The sequence below is a fragment of the Hoplias malabaricus genome, chromosome 16, assembly GCF_029633855.1.
Source record: "Hoplias malabaricus isolate fHopMal1 chromosome 16, fHopMal1.hap1, whole genome shotgun sequence".
Classification (NCBI taxonomy): Eukaryota; Metazoa; Chordata; class Actinopteri; order Characiformes; family Erythrinidae; genus Hoplias; species Hoplias malabaricus.
Window position 1 is genome coordinate 20,941,172 of NC_089815.1, and position 21,440 is coordinate 20,962,611.

At 39.9% G+C, this 21,440-nt stretch overlaps 1 protein-coding gene across 3 annotated transcripts in view; it reads left to right on the forward strand.

Moving 5' to 3' along the window:
• The window catches only part of tle2b (TLE family member 2, transcriptional corepressor b), a 95,064-nt gene that overhangs the window by 68,743 nt on the left and 4,881 nt on the right, over positions 1-21,440 (forward strand). For all 3 annotated transcript variants that reach the window (XM_066646981.1, XM_066646980.1, XM_066646982.1), the window contains 11 exons: positions 807-823; positions 4,443-4,571; positions 5,579-5,632; positions 8,063-8,224; positions 9,615-9,756; positions 9,856-10,025; positions 11,936-12,012; positions 19,794-20,043; positions 20,380-20,627; positions 20,779-20,926; positions 21,210-21,360. In XM_066646981.1, coding sequence (XP_066503078.1) covers positions 807-823; positions 4,443-4,571; positions 5,579-5,632; positions 8,063-8,224; positions 9,615-9,756; positions 9,856-10,025; positions 11,936-12,012; positions 19,794-20,043; positions 20,380-20,627; positions 20,779-20,926; positions 21,210-21,360 — 1,548 coding nt within the window. The remainder of the gene's footprint in view (positions 1-806; positions 824-4,442; positions 4,572-5,578; positions 5,633-8,062; positions 8,225-9,614; positions 9,757-9,855; positions 10,026-11,935; positions 12,013-19,793; positions 20,044-20,379; positions 20,628-20,778; positions 20,927-21,209; positions 21,361-21,440) is intronic.

The following is a 21,440-nucleotide window of genomic DNA, read 5'->3' on the forward strand; positions in this document are numbered from 1 at the left end:
GCAAAAGTGCACAGATGTCATTATGCTTGTTTACACTGCTCTGCAAATGTCAGCATAGCTGAGAAAAGTGAGCGAGAGACATTTAATTGCTAGAGAGAGAGAGAGAGAGAGAGAGAGGGAGAGCACTAAGGAAAGAGAGGATGACAGTTATTAATACAACAACAGATAGAAAGAGAATAGAAGAATGATAGAGAGTTGGTATCTCACTGTTTCACTCTCTGTCTTTCTCCCTCTATCTCAGTCTCTCTTGTATTAATCTTTGTCGTATTGTCTTACGATTTCTCTGTTTCTTGAACTTGATGTAGGATGTAGCAGAGTTTGACTGAAAGTAAGAGCGAGAGAAAGAGAGAGAGAAAGAGAGAGAGAGAGAGAGAGAGAGAGAGAGAGTATAAGAGTAAAGATGAGAAAATAGAAAATGACAAATACTGAAAGAGAGAACTGGAAAAGAGAGTTAGAAAGTGAGAGAATAATATAAAAAGAGAAAGAGAGAGGTGTGTAGTATTGGTGCGGTTGTCTCTGTCCTGTGCTGCTCTCTCTTTCTGTGTCCGTGTGTGTGTGTATGTGTGAATGTGTGTGTATACTCTGTGCAGTAGGGGATGGGGAGAGGAGCTCAATACAATAGATGTATTTTTATAGCAGCCGGACAGGCTTTTTCACCATGACCTTGGCTTGCTGTGGGGACTGTTGTTATTATTATCTGGACTGACGTCAATCCCCCTCTCTCCTTTTCTCTCGCTATCTCTCTTTTTCTATTCCTCCACTGCACTCTTTCCTCTGTTCTCTCTCTCTTTCTCTCCTGCTCCCAGAGGGTGCGCCCAGCAGGGTGAGTAACAAACCTGTGTGTATATGTGTGTGTGTGTGTGTGTGTGTGTGTCCACTCCAGTGACTTTGATGAATGACTTCAAATATGGGGCCTTTTAAGAAAGGAAGAGTCTTGTATCTGTCCATCCTTTCTCTTTCCCTTTCAATATCAGGTGGTTGTAGTCAATCAAAAACTCATCCACAAATCTTGTGTTGGTGCCTTAAGGACAGAAAAGGGAGTGAGGGAAGGAAAGAGAAAAACGTTGTTCTTCACATTATGATTATACTGGCACCTAGCGGCCTGGGTGTAGCTTGAGATTATCTGCTAATCCTACATTCCATTTCAACTCTAATGTTGGAATTTCAGAATTCCAAGGAGGAAATTTCAGCTGGAACGCCCTACTCTGAAAACTGGGGGATCCTCACCAACCCTGAGTTCTGAATACAAGATGGCTGCCTGCACATCAACAGTGTTTAAAGTTACACAGTTTATTATAGCTTCTGTCTATTTGTGCATCATTGAATTAGTTAATTAACTGGTATCGCTAACAATGCTAACCAAGAACAAACTAACAATGAAAAACTAGGGAGTACTTTGCTGGATCACAGTTAAGTTGGTGTTACGTCATTCCCACATGATTAAAAATAAAGGTACTACAGAAGATTCTTTGAGTGAGGCCATAGAAAAACCACTTAAAGAACCATTTTTGCTGATACGTTTAAATGGGTAAAGAACCTTAAGATCAAGTGATGGATTTTTAAACCTTTTAAAGGTTATTCACTCTCACATATCTCTTAAACAAATATGGTTCTTTATGGGACCAAAAGTGGTTCTTCTATGGCATCACTCAAAGAACCTTTTCTAGCACCTTTATTATAGTGCAACTCCGATATCCCACTTTCAAGGTAAATGTAACAGCATGAATCAAACATAGACCTCTGTGGATGACCTATTGTATGGAGCATAAACAGGGTCATCCAGTGACTACAAAGTAATCTGTTTCTTCATCACATGTAAATGTGGTGGTAAAAATGACTTCTTCTTCTTTGATCTATTAAAGCTATGCCGCTATGATGGATTTCCATCACAAGCAGCCGGTCCCCCGCTCAGTTGCCTCATGCTGTTGACAGTTGATGAGGTGATGTGTGTTCTGGTGTGTTTGAAGACCTTAACTGTGTCTAAATAATGGAGGATTAGAAATAGTGAAAATTTGCAACACCTGATGGCCTGAAGGACAATTGCAGGAGAAATGGCACAGATAGGAGCGAAATCTATTTACATATTAAGCAACTTTCACAAAAATAATTTTAAGAATTTCTAAAAAGGACAATTCTGGAGGAAAGGAAATATAATAAAGGGAGGGTTTTCTGAAACCTCACTGCAAAATCTGTCACAAACAGTTTTTTGGGTCGATGTGGTCAAATGACTGGTGTTTGGCGCTTAGAGTGAGACATCGCATTTTCCCGCTCCAACCTCTTCATCCTCCACTTCTGTGCTGTGTTGTGAGGCATTGTTTTCTTGTCTGGTTTTATAATAGTTGTATAATATAATATAGTCAACAACAGTACAACTACTTAATACTTGATGGCCCAAATAGTTACATGAAGCCTGGTGCAGAAATATCATAATCTGACATGTTTAGCAGGTGTTGAGAGCACAGGGTTTGTACACACTGCCTCCGCATTTTTACCTGAAAACGTACATGAATCTTAAAAATTTCAGTCAGAACAAATATATATTGCTTTAATCCTTGTTTACTTTACTCTGAAGATATAATTCAAAACTGAAAAGTCCATGGCAGCTGGATCCATATGTAGACCTAATTTTTTCCTTTTTTGTAAATGGATACCAGGTGAATTCCCGAGTATTGGGACAAGTGTCTAAGCTCCTGTCATCGGGAGAATGTGAGTTAGACCCCTGGTGATAGCCTCATCCAGAGGAACAATGGCCCATGCTCTCACTTAGTGGGTAGGATGGCTCTCCCTCTACCCTCTTCACTCAATGTGATGCTAGCTGACCTAGGTTTCACAAATTAGGAATTTAGTGTTCTCCTCCAAGTGTGTTGAGCCATCTAGTGCTGTTGTGTTAGGAGCAGTTTGGAAAATACTGATGGCCTGGCTTCATATGCCTCAGAGGAAACATGTGTTAGCCTTCAGGGAAAGAGAGAGAAAGGAGTTTTGGAGTAGGTGGGGGTGGGGGGCGCTGTACAGAATGAAAGAGGAATAGGAGGGCAGTGTATTAAGTGTCTCTGCTTTTGACAGCACTAATGGACAAAGACAGCGGTTTCTCAAAATATAAAGGAGACGTGTTGTTTTCCTTCTTACTTTAAAAGAAGGTAGTTTTACAAAAGACGTTTTAAAGTAGAGAGAGGAGGAGAGAGTGAGAGCGCAGAGCCACAGACGGAATTTATTTGCAATAATGATGCCATCAAATTAGAAGGGAGAGAAAGAAATAGTAGTAGGAAAAAGAAACAGAGAAAGGGAAGTAAACAGAGAGAAAGACGAGGGGAAAGGGATAGAGAAGGAGGAGAGGAGAAAGAGAGGCAGGGTGAAGGGGTGAATGAGTGCGAGCAAATAGAAAGTGAGAGTGTGAGAGAGATAGAGAGAGCTATAAAGAGAAGGAAGGGAATATGAAGAGAGACAGAGAGGAAGGAAGGAGACAGAGTGAGGGGAGAAAGGAGGGGGGATAGACTGGGGGTAAGAGATTAACAGAGAGAGAGGAAAAATAGAGGGATTGTAGAGCCTTTTCTCCCTCATCTGAGTCCAACACACTTCCTGTTTGGCCCAGAAAATGCACAGTTGCTGAAAGTCTTTAAAAGAGCACATTTACACACACACACATGCGAAACACACATGCACATACACACACACACACACACACACAATGGTAAAGTTCAGAATTAGTAACTGGGGAAGACTCTATAAATTTTGTTTGAAACTCACCTGAAAATGCCTCAGATTTTTTCAAAACATGAAGATGTCCAATTGCACGCTTTAAACTGTATAACTAGAATATACTGATAATATCCCTGAAGTTATTTTTGGATCAAAAGCCTATGATTTATGAACATTATCTAGGTCTTCTGTGTAGTTCAACAACCTCCCTATTCATTCCTGAAAACATGATAGAATTAATGTCCTTTGTTGTCGGTTGTGTCTGTCTGTGAGTTTTGTGTGTTCTCCCTGTGTCCAAGTGGGTTTCCTCCGGATGCTCCAGTTTCCTCCCACAGTCCAAAAACACACGTTGGTAGGTGGATTGGCGACTCAAAAGTGTCCGTAGGTGTGTGTGTGTGTTGCCCTGTGAAGGACTGGTGCCCCCTCCAGGGTGTATTCCTGCCTTGTACCCAATGATTCCAGGTAGGCTCTGGATCCACCATGACCCTAAACTGGATAAGCGCTTACAGATAATGAATGAATGAATGAATGAATGAATGAATGTTACATTTTAAATATTATACATAAAAATAGCAAAATAATACGCCTGGATCTGAACAAAGCAATTATAGGAGTGTGGCTACTGTGGATGTGTTTGTATGTGCATGTGCTAACTCTCTCTCTCTCTCTCTCTCTTTTTTTTCTCTCTCTCTCTCTCTCCCTCTCTCTCTCTCTCTCTCTCTCTCTCTCTCTCTGTATGTGTATAGAGTAAGTCTGTGTCTTCCACAGACAGTCAGGCAGTAGAGGAGCACCAGGGTCCTTCAGGAGTTTACACCTCGCAGAGCAACGATGCCAAGAGGAGACGCTGTGACGATAAAGACGGACCCTCACACTATGTACGTCTACCTCACCTTCATGACCACACACTGACCTCAAATCAGAACGGACCTTTCATGAATGCACACCTGTTTATATCTTAGATTCTTATTACAGTCACTTCTTATATAAATTATAACTTTACACAGGCAGGAAAAACACATTTCAATGAAAGCCAATAAAGGAATTATTAAATCCAAGTTATGACACAATGTTTCAATACAACAGCATTTGAAACTGACTGAAGCAGAAATGTTAACCTTATACAACACTGGACAGCTCAACACGCTTCAAGGAGAACACTAATCGCAGTGTAAGAGGGGAGAGGGAGGCCCATCATGGGGATCAAAGTTGTGATTTTACAGTGGTACAGTTTAGATGGTGCAGTGTGCACTACTTGCTGAACAGAACTCAGTTTTTCTTAGATTAAAGCAGGTGGTGGGCTCACCCACCCATCTGAGCATGCTTTCTCTCTCTCTCTCTCTCTCTCTCTCTCTCTCTCTCTCTCTCTCTCTCTCTCACACACACACACACACACACACACACACACACAAGTACACACATGCCCACACCCAGAGAGAAGAGTCTGAGTTGGACCCCATCAGGCTAGGTATAATTAGGTGATGATGTCACTGCAGGGTGATGTCAATAAGAACATTGGGCAATGATCACATCAAAGCCCTGTTGCCATGGAGACTAAGTGCCAGCGTTGTCACCTCCTGTTCCCAGAGATGGGAAGGGAAAGAATGAGAGAGAGAGAGAGTGAGAGAGGGAAATAATAGCAGAGAGGCCTGCAATGCCTGTCAAAAGTTTGGGTACCTCATCGTATAACACTCTGGCTTTTGACTTGACATGAAAACGTGTTGTGAACACAGACCAACACTGTGGTAAACTCCTATGGGTTTGTTTAGCTTTAACACTCTTTACCACCCTGTGTTAACTGTAACTAACTGTGGTTGTGTTGGTGCGTAGGGCAGCTTTGATGTGGATTTCACTAACGTTCTTTACTTCCATTTCTTTCTCTCAGGACAGTGACGGGGACAAGAGTGAGGACAACCTGGTGGTGGATGTCTCTAATGAGGTATGTCTTATTTTAAAAGAGCAGTCAGCCATTTTGTCATGAAGGCTGCTTGGCTCAGTGCCACCTGGAAATTCTTATGGCACCTATATGAAGGATTGTTTATAAATGATATAAAATAAGCCAGGGGGTTCACACCTTTTTTGCCGGACTGCCTACCGGGAAGGCCTAGAAGAGGCATTTTCGCTTACTGACTGACTGACTTTACTTCTAATGTTAAAACGTGCATGTGTGAGTAGGAACTGTTGGTTCAGCCTTATTTCACAGAGAGAACTTAAGGTGGCGCTATTACACTGTCTGTTGTTAGTTCAGCCTTTGGAACAGTTCAGCGAGTTTCCACTGACATAAACTGGTTCACGAACCTGAAAAATGAGTTCCCAGCTGGAACCAAAGAACAGTAGGTTCTTCAGAGTGAACCATGGCTGAATTGTAGGAAATAAGACAAGAGCACACTCTGTTTGTGTGTGTTTCTGGGGCTGTGTTTGGTGCAACACCACGCGTAGGTTAGTTCACAAGTTCAGCAGGACATCTCTGAAATCTCTGCAACATTAACACAAATTATATCTCACAGAGAGAGGAGGACTGCTGAATTTTTCTTATTTCACGTGAGTGTGTGTCTTTGCCTAAAATGTTGTAAAGGTAAGCAGTGGGGAGACAATTTGTGGTGTTAGTGAGTTTAAAAAACTCCATATAGCACACTGCGCACAGCCGCCTTAAACTTCACATGCTTTAACCTGTTACATTGAATAAATAGGTAATTTTAATTCTTAAAATCAACAAAATGTTCTTGGTCTTCTTTGTTTTTTGGTGGTAGATCATCTTGTATTTATTTTTTTGTAAAATGAACAAGAAAAACATTGATGCCGGTATTATGAACAAAACTTTGCCTACCCAGAATCACTGGGCATAATTCAGGGACACACCGTGGATGGGGCATCAGTCCATCACAGGGCACCACACACTCACACACTCACAACTAGGGACACTTTTAAGTAGCCAGTTCATCTACCATCTACCAATGTGCATTTTTTGAACTGTGGGAGGAAATCCACACAGACACAGAGAGAACCAACCAAACTCCTCACAGACAGTAACCTGAGGCAGGGCTCAAAAGCACAACCCCAGGAGCCCTCAGCTACTGTGCTTCCTAAGCACAAGTTCTAATTAATGTAGCAAACTTCAATTTAAATCAGTGTGTCCGGTGGGTGGAGGTGAGCACATTCTTCCCACTGCTTCTTTTCAAGCTACTGCTTATGCAACGCCACTGCACAACTAAGGAGCATGCAAAATACCCAGATCTGTCACATCAGCTGACAGAGGCCTATGTTTCTTAATACTGTGAGCAAAGAGATGAGGAGGGGGGCACATCCTACCCACCCAGAGAGCAAGGCCGATGTGAAATTATTAATTGAAACACATTTTACTTTTTTGCATAAAGCAAAATGTGGACATTTTTTAATTCTAATCCCTTTATCATCTCTGCAATCAATAACTTGCTTTTTTCCATGTTATCAACTTTAATAATGCATTTCGCACACATGTAATTACATTAACATGACATATTAACCTGACATTGATTTGAACATTTTAAAGCATGTTAAAGGATGTTCTTGAGTGAAACCTATGACATGTTGAGTGATGAAAAGGCTCTGAGTGGTAGAGAATGTGGGAGCATTTGTGTGCAGTGTATAGAGCCGGCTGATGTGGGGCTGCTGAAGGCTTTCTGTGCTGAAGACGAATGAATGAATGAATGATGAATAAATAAATAGTCCACTTTATTACATTTATAATTCACCATTGACTTTGGCGCTTTAACGAGGCCGTGGTGTATTACTACCACTGCTCAGCGTTATTAGTTTCAACTAATACTCCCCCCACAACCACCACCACCCCACTCCCAAACCTTTTACCTCTCCAAATTCCTTGTGCAGCTCTCAGAAATGTGTTTCCTCTTCAAGTTCTACCTTACAGACACAAAACAAAACACACACATGTGCACGCACACACACATACACACACTCCCCCACATGCAGGCCTGCATAATAGATAAACATCGCTGAGTAGAAAAATAGTGAAAGGGAGTGGAAAAAGAGTGTTAGAGAGATAGAGAGAGAGAGAGAGAGCGAGGGAGAGAGAGAGAGTGAGAGAGAGAGAGGAATAGAGAGGCAGAGGGAGAGAGCTACTGCATGATACATGAGAATATATCGTCTAGGTGCCCATATTATAGCCGTTAAAAGCTGTTATATGGAGAAGGTGGAATCAATTGTGTTTATATAAATACTGTATAAATTTTGCCTATCCTGGCTTTCTCTAATACCTTCTATACTCTCTCTCTCTCTCTCTCTCTCTCTCTCTCTCTCTCTCTCTCTCTCTCTCTCTCTCTCTCTTTCTCTCTCTCTCTCTCTCTCTCTCTCTTTCTCTCTCTCTCTCTAGGAGCCCTCCTCTCCAGTGGGCAGTACCCCACACTCTCCTCATGGGAACGGTTTAGACAGAGCACCAACACTTAGGAAGGAGCTGCCCCGGTCCCCCAGCCTGCCCCCTGTCCACAGTCCACCCCACAGCCCCCTGCCAGGCAAGAGCAAAGACCCAGCTCAGGTATTGACCCCCACCATATTCCCATTTTTCCCATGATGTCACTCTCCTCCTCATGCTCCTCATGAGTAATTTTTCCACCAAAACATAGAAATCAATACTCATGAAAGTGATCAATTTTTACATGAAGGTTTCTATAAAGTTTAACTGAAGACTCTCCATAATATGCTCCATAGACTGGGTCCCCACATGGGGCCATTCATGTTTAAAACATTTTTAAACATGTTTAAAGTGTGTTTTTGGGGTCTCCTGAGTGCTGCAGTGGTCTAAGCATTGGCCTCATCACTGGGAGATTGTTGGTTTGATTCTTAGTCATCTGTGGATGGGGCCCAGTTGGCTTCACTGACGCCCTTCCTGTCCCATCATCATAAATAGTGGCAGCAAGCATGGGCGTCAAGCATCAGCTGCCATAACAGATCTGCGCAGTAAGTGTCCCCTTCCAAGCATGATGAGCTGTCTACTGGCGTTGTGTTTGCAGCAGTTTGAAAAGAAGCAGTGGTTGGCTTCACATGCCCATGTGGGTGTGTCCTCACTCTCCCAGGTCGTTGTTTGATTAATCTGGTGCTTTCGTGTGGTGTCATTTAAGAACAATTTTGGTGCCTTTATTTGTAAGAATGGATACTTTTTTACTCAAAATCAACCAGCTCCTATTTGGGTCTATCTATCTGTCTGCTTGTTTGTTTATTATGCATATTTTAAAAATACACAGATATGACAGAATCTCTCTCTCTCTCTCTCTCTCTCTCTCTCTCTCTCTCAGATTCAGATTCAAATAGCTTTACTTGCATTACCACGTAATTAGAACAATTTTACCAAAGCAAAAAAAAAAAAAAAAACAATAACAAAATACAAAAGAAAAATAAAAGCAGCAAAAAATTACCAAATAAGTGACAACAGTGAATAAAAATAATAATAAAAATAGAAATTTTGGCAAGATTTACAGAAAGATATATATATATATATATACATAAGCTTTATATGTGTCCCTCACATCCTTTTTTATAGTGTATATGTAAATGATGAAGTGGATATTGCCCGCTGTTACCCACTCTCGCTGTCTCTCTCTCTCTCTCTCTCTCTCTCTCTCTCTCTCTCTCTCTCTCTCTCTCTCTCTCTCTCTTTCTCTTTTCTTCACATTTTCTCCCCTTTCACTCACTCTTTCTCTCCCCTTTGCCCTTGCTCTTTTTCTCTGCCTCTCTCTTTTTCACTCTCTTTTCTGACTCAATCACTTTACTTCATCACCCTATTCCTTGCGCTCCCATTTTCTTGCTACTCCCTTCCTCTCTCTCTGTCTCTCTCTCTCTCTCTCTCTCTCTCACTCTCTCTCTCTCTCTCACAGTTGTCCTGAAGGTTTGTTCTATGTAATGATAAATGCATTGAAACTGTTTTTCAGGCAGAGAAATGCCAGTCCCCTTCCTCTAAGTCGGGCAGCAGTTCCCCATCTCACCATGAGGCTCTTACCCCTGGACCCCCAGGACCCAGCACTTCCTGTCTGCGGCTGGTCACCAAGCCAGCCTCCTCTGCTGACCCCTTGGGTAAGACGAGCTCCAGTTCTTTCCACAAATATATCAGGACTGCTGACCTATGTATAGATAAGACTAATTTCAATGTCTTACTATGTTTTTTTTTGCCAGCTTTGCGCAGTCCCCTGTCCATGACCCCTGCTTCTTACCCAGCTCATTTCGGAGTGGTGTCTCACGCTGGACTGAACGGAGAACTGGCCAGTCCGGGCAGTTTTGGAGGCTCACTTACCCTCTCACCCCAAATCAGTACTGCAGCCAGTGCCTACACACGCAGCCCAATGGTGAATGCATTTGCACACACACACACACACACACACACACAAATGAATGCTTAAAGTATTAACTGAATTATTTCACCTATTTTTAAAGTACAGACAAACAAACTGAACATGGCATCTCCAGGCTTGAATTAACTAGCAATGGTTCTGAGCTCTGAGATCCTCTTAGACTACGTTCACACAGCAGTCCCAAATCCGATCTGTTGCTTCATAGACATATGTGTTGTTTGTGTGGCTGGGAAGAGCAAAAGTCACATTGAATCTGATGTTTTAGATTGGATTTAGGCCACTTTCATATGTGGTACTGAAATCTGATCCATATCTACCTTGTGACAATGCGATCAGTGTGCATGTGACTTTACTGGCAACCCATGGATGTTGACAAATGATTCATGGACTCAGGTCCAAAACATTTTTACATTAATCTGAGGTGTTTGGTAAAGAGGAAATGGACTGGTTTTCATTTGGTGCACAATATTAGGAAACTAAAAACATGTGAAATTTCTAAATCCGGGTTCCTGTCACTCATTTATGAGAAAATAAAATTTGGGGAAATGGGTAATAAGTGTTTTTAAGCAACAAACATGAAAGGAACTTATTTCTTAGTAGTTTGTTTCAATTTTATATTGTTCATGTCGATATGAACTGGAAAATTTGTGTTTAGAGTGAAAGTATATGAAAATATTCATATGCATGGCCGAAACAGTTCATGTTTCAATGTTTATACCCTGTTTTTTTAAATAGAACTCATTTGGAGGAAAAAAAGGATTGTCCTTTTACGCGTTTGGGTCTGTGTGATCTGTTCAGACTGATGGGTCACTTTGTATATACAGTGTGAACAGCAGACCAGAAGATCTAATTTGATCACAAAATCAGATTTAAGCCAGTGAACATAGCCTTAGAACTAGGGATAGACGATATGATCCTAAAATAACATCACAATATTTCAGGGTGTTTTGGCGATAACGATATTCTTGGCGATATAAAAAAAAGCACAAAAAATACTTTTATTAATTTCAAGAACAAACTAATGCAACAAAATATATGTTATATTAATATTAATCATATTAAATTAAATATATTTCATATATATTTCTTTAAATGGTTTTATTTGTTAAAAAGTTTTATTTCACTACAAATGTAACAATATGTTTATATTGGTAAACATTTGCTTATTTTGGAAACAATAGTAATTTACCAAGATTCTGATTTTGTATAAAAAATGTAGCATAAAAATATACCAGACAACCAAAGTGCAGAAAATGTAGTGTGTGCGAATTAAACAGCAAAAGCAAACAATTAAACAAAAAGTAACCTTAAAGCTTCACCGTAAATAATAAAACAATCACAGAGTCATTTTGCAAACAAGTCAGAATATCACGATTATTGTGATATTGATTTTTGATTTACGGCAATTGATTTTATTGATTTACGGCAATTTTTTTTGCTGATTTTTTTTAATATGAAAATATTATCACGAATGACATGATATGGCACAGCCCTACTTAGAACTGTGGTGTCATCAAAGGGTTAACAACAGGGTTATAAGTATTCAAGTCATCAGAAGCTTGAAAACAGTATTGGAGCACAGTCAGCTCCCATCTCCATTAACTGTATGAGTTCATTTATTAAGGGGAGCTAAATACTTTTTCCCTCTAAATTAATCATAGAGATTGCAGTGGATCATGAGTAACAGCCTTAGTAATGGAGTGCTTTGACTATGTGTATTAAATACTGAAAGGGGGCGCTAATGAGAACCTCTTTTTAGCAAAATGGAGGAAACAAAACCTCTACAGCCTAAAAGGGCACACGTAAACAGAGGGTGCAAGGATGTGCAATAAGGGAGGAACGGGACTAATGTAATTTTTTATCATGAGTTGTCTGACATGTTGCTGTATTTCTGTGTTCTCTAGGTTGCCTATGAATCACGCTCTCACCTCAGGCCCTCAGGGCTGTCCTCCTCCCTGCCCGGCTCCAGTGGGGGCAAGCCGTGAGTTTCTCCCTTTAAGGCTTTTCCTTCAAGCTTCCTTCCTAAACGTCCTTTTGGGATTGTAGTACCCAGATGTTGAGGTTTGGACCATGGACCACTGAATGAGGAGGGGGACCTGGGGAGTGGCTGGTCCTATTCTTTTAAAACTTTAGACTTGGTCTATCTCAATCCATGTTTTTCAACTTAAAATGGTCATTATGTACAAGTTATTCCTTTTTCAGAAGCTATTTCTGATGGAAGCAGATGTAAGATTTTACCCTTGTATATGGGGAAATATATAAAAATACAGATACTTCCAAAATATGATGAAAAGATAAATAATAAAAACAGTGCAGCACCTGGCAGACCAGCAAAACTGTCTCCATCTGATAAACAGTACTTACAGCTTTCATCTTTGAGAAACAGAAGAAAATCAAGCTCCACTCTTGCTTCAGATCTGAAAAATACACAGTTCATCCTTCCATTGTGAGGCCCTCAATGATATGGGTCTGAAAGGATGTGTACCTTTCATCCCTGAAGGTATTTTGAATTATGTGGATAATGAGAATTTGAAACTGCAGCTTCTAAAGCCCTATTTGGACAGGAGTAGTTTTACATGGGGAGCTTGGGTAATGTCATTTTACCAAATGGTGTCAGTAAAGTTTATGGTGGGTTCACAATAAAGAAATACTTTGGATCAGACACAGCAGAGCTACTAGAGATTTAAGACTGTCGCAACTGTTCTGAGAACAGCCCTCACACCAAAAATATCCAACTCTTATATGACCTTATCATCTAGTCATTCAAAACAGATAATGGGTGAGACAATAGCAAAACTTTACTTTACAATTATTTTATTTTAATTTATATTTTGAACCTTTAACGGTAACATAATGAGTAAGACACGTGTTCAGCTGCTGAGCTTAGACTTGTACTTGAACCAAATATTTAATCAATAAACATCCTCCTCCAGTGCCTCCACTCTCGAGAACACCAGCATAAAACTCCTATACCCTGGGATCTGATAGAATACTCACCCACATGTCAGCTCGGATGGGATTAATATAACCTGGTTGTTTTACAGTAGGTTCTGGAATCTTTCCTGAAATTGGATTGTGCTCTCTTGAAAAAATGACTATTCGGACAGGATTAAAACTACTGAGATACTCCAAAAATAATTACTTTACACCACATCCACAAGTAAAATGAATTCGGTCCAAATAGGGCTAATTACAGAACTGTGGAAGAGAGGAAACCAAACACTGCAATATTTGGCTTAAAGTGAAAGTAGCTCTCCTAAACAGAGTGGAAGCTGTGGGTAGACACATTCAACACTGAGAATTTTGATATTATATTCAGTAATTGAGATGTCTGTGAAAATACCTAATGATATTGTTTCTTGCTTTTTTCTGACACTGAAAAATCACTTGTACATAATGGGCCTTTCGACTGGAAATGAAATAAATGGAAGGGTGTTTTTGGAGTCTTGCACAGTACTGTATTCTTACAGTAAATGTATCATTCTACTCTTCATGTTGCATGATAATAGAAACACTTCACATGGTCCTGCTGGGTCAACCTGTATCACAATACACGCAATAAAAATAAACTGTACCTGACCTTGACTTTTTTATGATTGATTGGTTTAAACACAAGTATTTGGGCACACGCGCGCACACACACACACACACAGACACACACACACACACACACACACACACACACACACACACACAAAAACCTACACATCATCATACACTTGATAGTAGTAAGATAGTAGTTTGGCATATGCTGTTGTTATTTTCACTGTATTATTCTTAGTATATGCATGTAGTTGTAGTTGGTATGTGTAGTTATCATATTTCACATTCAGTACTGTATGGGATAAGATTTCCTTAGTATAGTGGTTGAGTACGGTGCAGGATTGATTCACTTTTGATTTTGTAAACATTCAGTACAGTAAAGAATTTGATTTAGTTGATTTAGTAGTGTTTATTTCTGTACAGTACAGGGATTGACTCTCAAAAAAAATACTGTACAGATAAATTTTTGTCACTAAAGGTACAACAGTGGTGTTAAAGTCCAGTTTTGTTTCCTATAGGTACATTTCATTCTCTTGTAAGTTTTTGTTATAGAACTGTGTAAGATAAAAGAATATACGTTGAGCATATGAAATCAACATTAAAACATTAAAAACTACAATTCTAATAGGTAGAGTTATGTTCCCTAATTAAAGGTTCTGAATGTGTACCCTTGACGGTACCACCAGAGTGACAGCAAAACTGTATCACCACAGTGACAGTTTTTCTGACAGTGTACAGTGATAGATTTAGTAAAGTACAGGATGAGCACTGCATTTCATTTACAGGATGCATAAAGTACAGATAAACAAACTGGACGTGACATCTCCAGGCTTGAATTAACTAGCAATGGTTCTGAGCCCTGAGATCCTCTTAGACTACGTTCACACAGCAGTCCCAAATCCGATCTGTTGCTTCATACACGTGTCATTTTTGTGGCTGGGAAGAACAAAAATCACATTGAATCTTATGTTTTAGATCGGATTTGAGCCACTTTCATATCCTACTTGTGGCAATGCGATCAGTGTGCATGTGACTTTACTGGCAATCCAATGGCAATGCAAAATTTGATTTTAGTGCAGGATTTCACTCGCTACAAGATTTTAAATTGTATCCTCAACATTGCTGAGCCTCCACACACTCGGACAGACAGAACAGTATTTAAAACAAAATACTGTTGTAAGAGTAGAGTGCATGTAAGTGGTGAAGACAGGGACTAGTGCAGCAGTATCTAATCTGAATGAAATTACGGATGCTGTATTAATCAATGACTGAAATAGAAGTTGGAGCGCAGCGCTGACATTACTCAAGCTCATTATTCATAAAAGTGTGTGTGTTCAGAGCCTGAGTGCAGGCTGAGCACACATACCCCTGGATCTTGATGATGGTGGGCTGCAATGGGCTAGAGCTTGGAGCTCATTCTGTCTGTACTGTAAAGAATCACAGCATGGTGGAATAACTGAAAGAATTCACTAAATAGCACCATGGGGTGCAAAAATGAGATACATTGGATTTAATTCAAATAGAAGAAGAAGAAGAACGTCCATCTCCTGTTTTAATTATACCTCATGCTGATGAGTCCCTGCAGACTGCTGGCTTTATGAAGAGCTCTGGAGTGATGTATAGTGGTGTATAGCCGATCTGTGTGATATGGACATAATACTACTACGGCAAAAATGTCATTACATATGAAACATATCAGAATACGTAATGAAATAAGGAGCAATTTGGGTCTTTTTTTTACAAGCAAAGCGTAGCATATAATGTTTATAAAGGTGTTCAAATACTATTATTATTCACATTTGTTCTTTAAAGGACAACTCATATGAGATGAAGAGTTTCAAAAAGAACGAGTTTTATCTCTGTTGAACCAGTCCTCCACAAAGGGCAACCATGTTTAAAATGTGTCTTCTACAGAATTTCTGGCACATCCACATCACTAGGTGTCAGTATACATGTCAATTCCATAACATGGAGAAGAAGTATCGGAGAAAACGACTGTTCCTTTAAAGCTTGATGTACCTTATTTTGGGCAAAAGAATTTATGTTATGAATTTATGTAAAGAATTGATGTTGGATAAAGAGCATAACTTGATTAATTAAAACTTAGTTGCATAACACTGTATCCATAATCACAAAAGCCAATGATAACAGTTAAAAAAAAAAGTAAATACTATAAATACTGTGTTTATATATTTAAGAATCAATATACACTAAGTCCAAATGTTTGTGGACAGTCCTTATAATGAGCAGTGTTAATTTTGTAACAAAATCTATGACGGAAAATTATATGTTTCATAACAAATCTAGACGAGAACTGAATAAAAATAATAATTTGATGAAATGGTTTGCACTATTTGTCAACATATAAAAACCAAAAAATGTGAAAGATCTGATCAGATAAATGATCCGTTATCAGGTTTCTGATTTGAAAACAGAAAATCACAAGGAAATAAAACAGAAAAGGCGTTGTCTCTTTGCTGTTGTCCAGGCAACGAGTAAAGCGAATCGACTCCCAGCGAATCATTTCTTTGAGGGTCCTAAATGGTTCCCTATTCACTATTCTCAGTAGTACTCACTATCGTGAACTATTATATGGAGCTGACATCAGGAGGGTAGTGAACAGACACCACTTAATATGCGTGGATTAAGGGGTATCTTCTGTATGCTAGTGTACATTGGGCGTACATTACTTTTTCCATTTTGGGATTTTCCACTATGTTCTGGATAATACCACAAAATAGTACACTATATAGTGAATAGGGCACAGTTTCTGACACAGCATGTGCGAGTTGTTTGTAGCCACTGTTGGCCAATGATTCATAGAGTTGAAACGTTTGGAGAAGTTTTACACTTGGTTCGCAAACGCCTGCTGCAGTGAGTGCTCTTTGAAATTCAAATGGTACATAAATGCTAAATTTGGGATGTAAACATGTTTTTAATTCAACGTAATTTTTAAGCTAACGTTTTTGAAATAGTGACTTTGAAATAATGACTAAATTGAGGCTTTTTTAAATTTAATGGACTAAAATGTGATAAATTATTTTTATTTTTTGTCAACTAAAACTAACAATAATTAAATTAATAAAATGAGATAAAATACTTAAGAATGTGATTAAACCCAAATCAGCTGCCAAAACTAACACTGCAAATGAGTAAATTCATCTTTTGCTGAAGAGCTTAGGGAAAGCGTGCTTGGCTAGAGTGATGTAAAAGCTGGGCTGTGGAACAGTAGATCTGTGTTCTCTCGAATGATGGATCTCCACCTGAAGCCTATGGAATATTAATAATAATACTACTAATAATAATAAGTTAGATTTAGAGGAAGACACTTGTGCCTGTAGAGTGCAGAAGTACTGAGAGAAGAAAATGAAAAGCAGAGATGAAGACTTTGTGGTAAAGAATTCCAGAGCTGGGGTGCCATCACGCCAAATGATCTACCACCAGCGGTAACTAATTTAAATTTGGGCACTGACAAAAGACTGCTCTCAGAGGACCTCAGAGACCTTGTAGGACACTACGGGTGTAAAAGTTCAGAAAGGAAGGCTGGCGCCAGACCGTGCAGAGCTTTGTATGTGAGCAGGAGAACTTTAAACTGAAATTTGAAAGTTTAAACTATGGAATGTGACCTGTTACCTGCTGGTGCAGTTATTTGTTATAACTATAAATTTAATTCACAACTCTGAGTATTGACTGACACAAATCTCTGAAATCTTTCTCTGCTGTTTTTCTTATTTTATTGTCAGTGCAGCTCAGTTTTACTCTTTCTAACTGGCTAATTTCACAGCTCATGTCCTAAATCCTTTATATTAATCAACCTGAAGGTAGAAGGACCATTTAACACAATGGCGTTCCTGTCAGATCACCTGAAGAATGGAGCTTTAAGAGCCATCCATCACGGGTTTCACAGCCAAGGAAGGACACGAATGGATCATTCTGAAATTTCTGCAGCTCATTTGAAGCATGAGATTCAGATGTCTAATTTAGCTGCGGAAATCTGTCCGAGATCATTTTCCCCCACCTCCAAAGTTCGGTCTAATAAGTTGGTTGCATTTTCTGATTTTCACAATCCAATTAATGTCATACACATTTGGTGATGTTGAGGTCTGGGCCTTTTTCAGTAGTGAATTTGTGACATTCTTTCAGACCCATAGCACTGAGTTGTTTATTCAGATGAAAGGATAGGCTGAAACTATCTGGATTGTTTCCTAAGCAATAACGAGAGTGAATTTTTGTTTTATTTCTATCTCGCCAAGATGAAAGCTTTAGGTTGTGTTTATCTCATGTGGACACATTTGGTGGTCTTGCATGGTTGTTTGAAGTCCCATTTAATATCACAATATCTCCAATTATGTATCTTTTAGGCATGTTTTGAATTGTTTTGAGATTTATTTTAGATTAGAGGAATTTAAATATACACCACCAAACACAGCAGCATGTCATTTTGTCCAAGTGTTTACAGGCCTCATCTCCCTGAGTAAATATCTGTACATGCGACAGATGGCTCCTGCTGGAAACTCAGGTGGTTATTCTCTCCTTTCCCATCAGTTCTTTGTATTCCTCTTCACATACGCTGAATTTATGCTGATGATCCAGAAGTGCTCGTCCATTCTACCCAAATTTCATGGCCTGAATATTTCCCACAGCAAATAACTCTAGCCTCGTTTTTCATCTTGAACCATCGGAGGTGTTTTTTTTTTTGTCTGTGGAAGAGGACTGTAGCCTATTGTTTGAGATTTGGGAGTCCAAGAGAGCACATCTGGCCTCATTCTAGTCAATACAGGCTTCTGTAGGCTGGCAAGCATGATGAGCATTGGAGCTCTCTTGGACAGCAGTTTGAAAAGAAGCTGTGGCTGACTTCACATGGCTCGACGGAAGAAGTCCTTTGGTCTTTTTTGTTTCTAGGTTTGACTTGCAAATGCTCTTTTCTCTTCTATTTTCTTTAATCAGTAATGACTTCTTGAAAGCTTCACACCCTTTCAGACCCAGAGTGTTGAGATGTCTGCTCTCAGTAGAAAGATGCGCAGAAACACCACATTAATTTATGACCTGACACAACAGTGGGGCTTGGTATTCTCTTATATCTTAAAGATGACAGCTGTTAATGCTGTTAAATCTGAGGGGAAGTGTTGGTGGTCTACTAGCTCTTGCACACTTGATAAAGATAGCATTTTTTCTTTGTCTTTTAGTAATATTTTAAACTGCAGCTTTTTTCCCCTCTGAGCTTTGCTTCCTTTATGGAATTGAATAACATTTTATCGCCTGAAATATTAATAACTTGTATTTAATGGGTGTTTTGACTGTACGTGAAATAAATGAACGGTGGATTCCGACCTTTGAAGAGCACTGTGGTTGTTTTGAGGTTCAGGTTTTGTTTGATTTTTCCGTCCATTCTTTCCATCCCCCCCCGGGTTATCTGTTTGTGCCGTGGACAATGAAATGTTTCTGGTCTTACAATTTTCTTCAAATCAATAATGAAAGCCTTGGAGCATCTATTGTTTATCAAATATTAGAACTTTTTCAGTGGGCTTGTTCAAGACAAACCCCTTTTTGATTGCAGTTCCACTGTGTGTTGTGTTCTGTCCTTGTTTTCTGAAGAAAAGCACAAGACAATTGTGGAATGCCATTGATTGATACCTACCTTGTCTTATCCTAGGTTGGTCATTGTGCTCTGTCCTGTGTGTCATATGTGTTCTTAAAAAATGTATGTGCTTTTTGCAGGGAGTTAAATGGAGTTAAAGAGCCCATACTACAAAAACAAAATAAAAAAATTAATGAATTAAATTCAATTAAATAATAAATAACATCCTTATTTGAACAATATCAATACAAACCATTGCTATACCTTTCAAAACATACTTACTTTAGCCAATAGAGTCAAAATTAGTTTATAACTGATCGTGTTGGTGATGTTATTAATTATTAAATGTTGTGCTGTTGCTGGCTGTGGAAAAGACAATTTGATTTTTGAAACTTCCAAAAAATTCTGATAATATAAAATCCATTGCTTATATTACTGTTTTTTTAACATTACACAATACACGGCTTCCAATCAGAACAGAGGTAATTTACATTACATTACATACAAGTTGTATAATGAGAGATTGAGGGAAAACATGCACATAGAACGTGAAAGTCTTTGCCTGTCTCTCTTCCTCCCACCCACTCTTTCATGCTTTATCCCCCATCACCCAGTTCTTTTTATCTCTCTATCCTCTGCAGTGCCTACTCCTTCCATGTGAGCGCTGATGGTCAGATGCAGCCGGTCCCCTTCCCTCCTGATGCACTCCTGGGTCCTGGCATCCCACGCCACGCCCGTCAGATCCACACCCTCAGTCACGGGGAGGTGGTGTGTGCCGTCACCATCAGCACCTCCACACGCCACGTCTACACCGGCGGCAAAGGCTGCGTCAAAGTGTGGGACATCAGCCAACCGGGCAGCAAAAGCCCCATGGCCCAGCTGGACTGCCTGGTCAGTGAATACACACACGCACACAAACATTTGTGCACTGGAGCTTTGTAAGCTTTATAACTAACAACAAATGGCTTATGAGCTGTATTTAGCAACTGCATCAAATTATAATCTCAGGTAGTGTTGCTGACACTCTACGACATACTGTTAACTATTATTAATTCAGGTGGATGAAAGCACATTGTGTAGCTGGTGATCTTCAAATCTATATATATTTTTTCCCACTTTTATATATGACTGTCATGCAGTAGAGAAAAAGGGCATATATTTGTTTTTGCCAAGTGAATCTAGTTTATTCTAATGTCACTGAACTCTTCTGTCTCTTCAACCATTCAGAACCGTGACAACTACATCCGCTCCTGTAAGCTCCTCCCAGATGGCCGGACATTGATAGTTGGTGGCGAAGCCAGCACTCTGTCCATCTGGGACTTGGCCACGCCCACTCCACGCATTAAGGCGGAGTTAACGTCCTCGGCTCCGGCCTGTTACGCTCTGGCCATCAGTCCAGACAACAAAGTGTGTTTCTCCTGCTGCAGCGACGGGAACATCGTAGTGTGGGACCTCCACAACCAGACACTCGTCAGGTAAACGCTCACACACACACACACACACACACACACACACTGAAAATTTAGAATAGTTTAAACAATGTACTTCAGATTTCAGAAACTCTACACTCTCACATTGTTGTAAATGGTGTTTTGAATAGTTTTTTGTGTGTGCTCTCGTCCACAGACAGTTCCAGGGCCACACAGACGGAGCCAGCTGCATCGACATCTCCAACGATGGAACCAAGCTGTGGACGGGGGGACTGGACAACACAGTGCGCTGCTGGGACCTGAGAGAGGGCCGACAGCTCCAGCAGCATGACTTCACCTCACAGGTAACGCAGCAAATGAACATCCAGGAAAGTCCAGTAAAGTGATCATTCCTCAGTAACTCAGGTTCACTGGAATGTAATATCTTTAAGCCACAAAACCACATTTTACACTGGAATTACACAGAGTGCAGATACAACAGGCAATAAATACAGAGCACAGTTATAATCATGATGTTTATTAGACAGGATAATGAGACAGTTTACAGATGAGCTGATGATGTATAGTATCATTGCTTTCTGAATCACCTCATTGTGTGTGTGTGTGTGTGTGTGTGTGTGTGTGTAGATCTTCTCTCTGGGCTACTGTCCTACAGGGGAGTGGCTTGCGGTGGGCATGGAGAGCAGTAATGTAGAAGTGCTGCACGTCTCCAAACCAGACAAATACCAGCTGCACCTGCACGAGAGCTGTGTGCTCTCACTCAAGTTCGCCTACTGTGGTACGAGAAGCTGTAGACTCCTCTTTTTGGAATGAGCATGTGAAGAAATACACTGTGCCACATGCCGTGCTGTTCTTTGT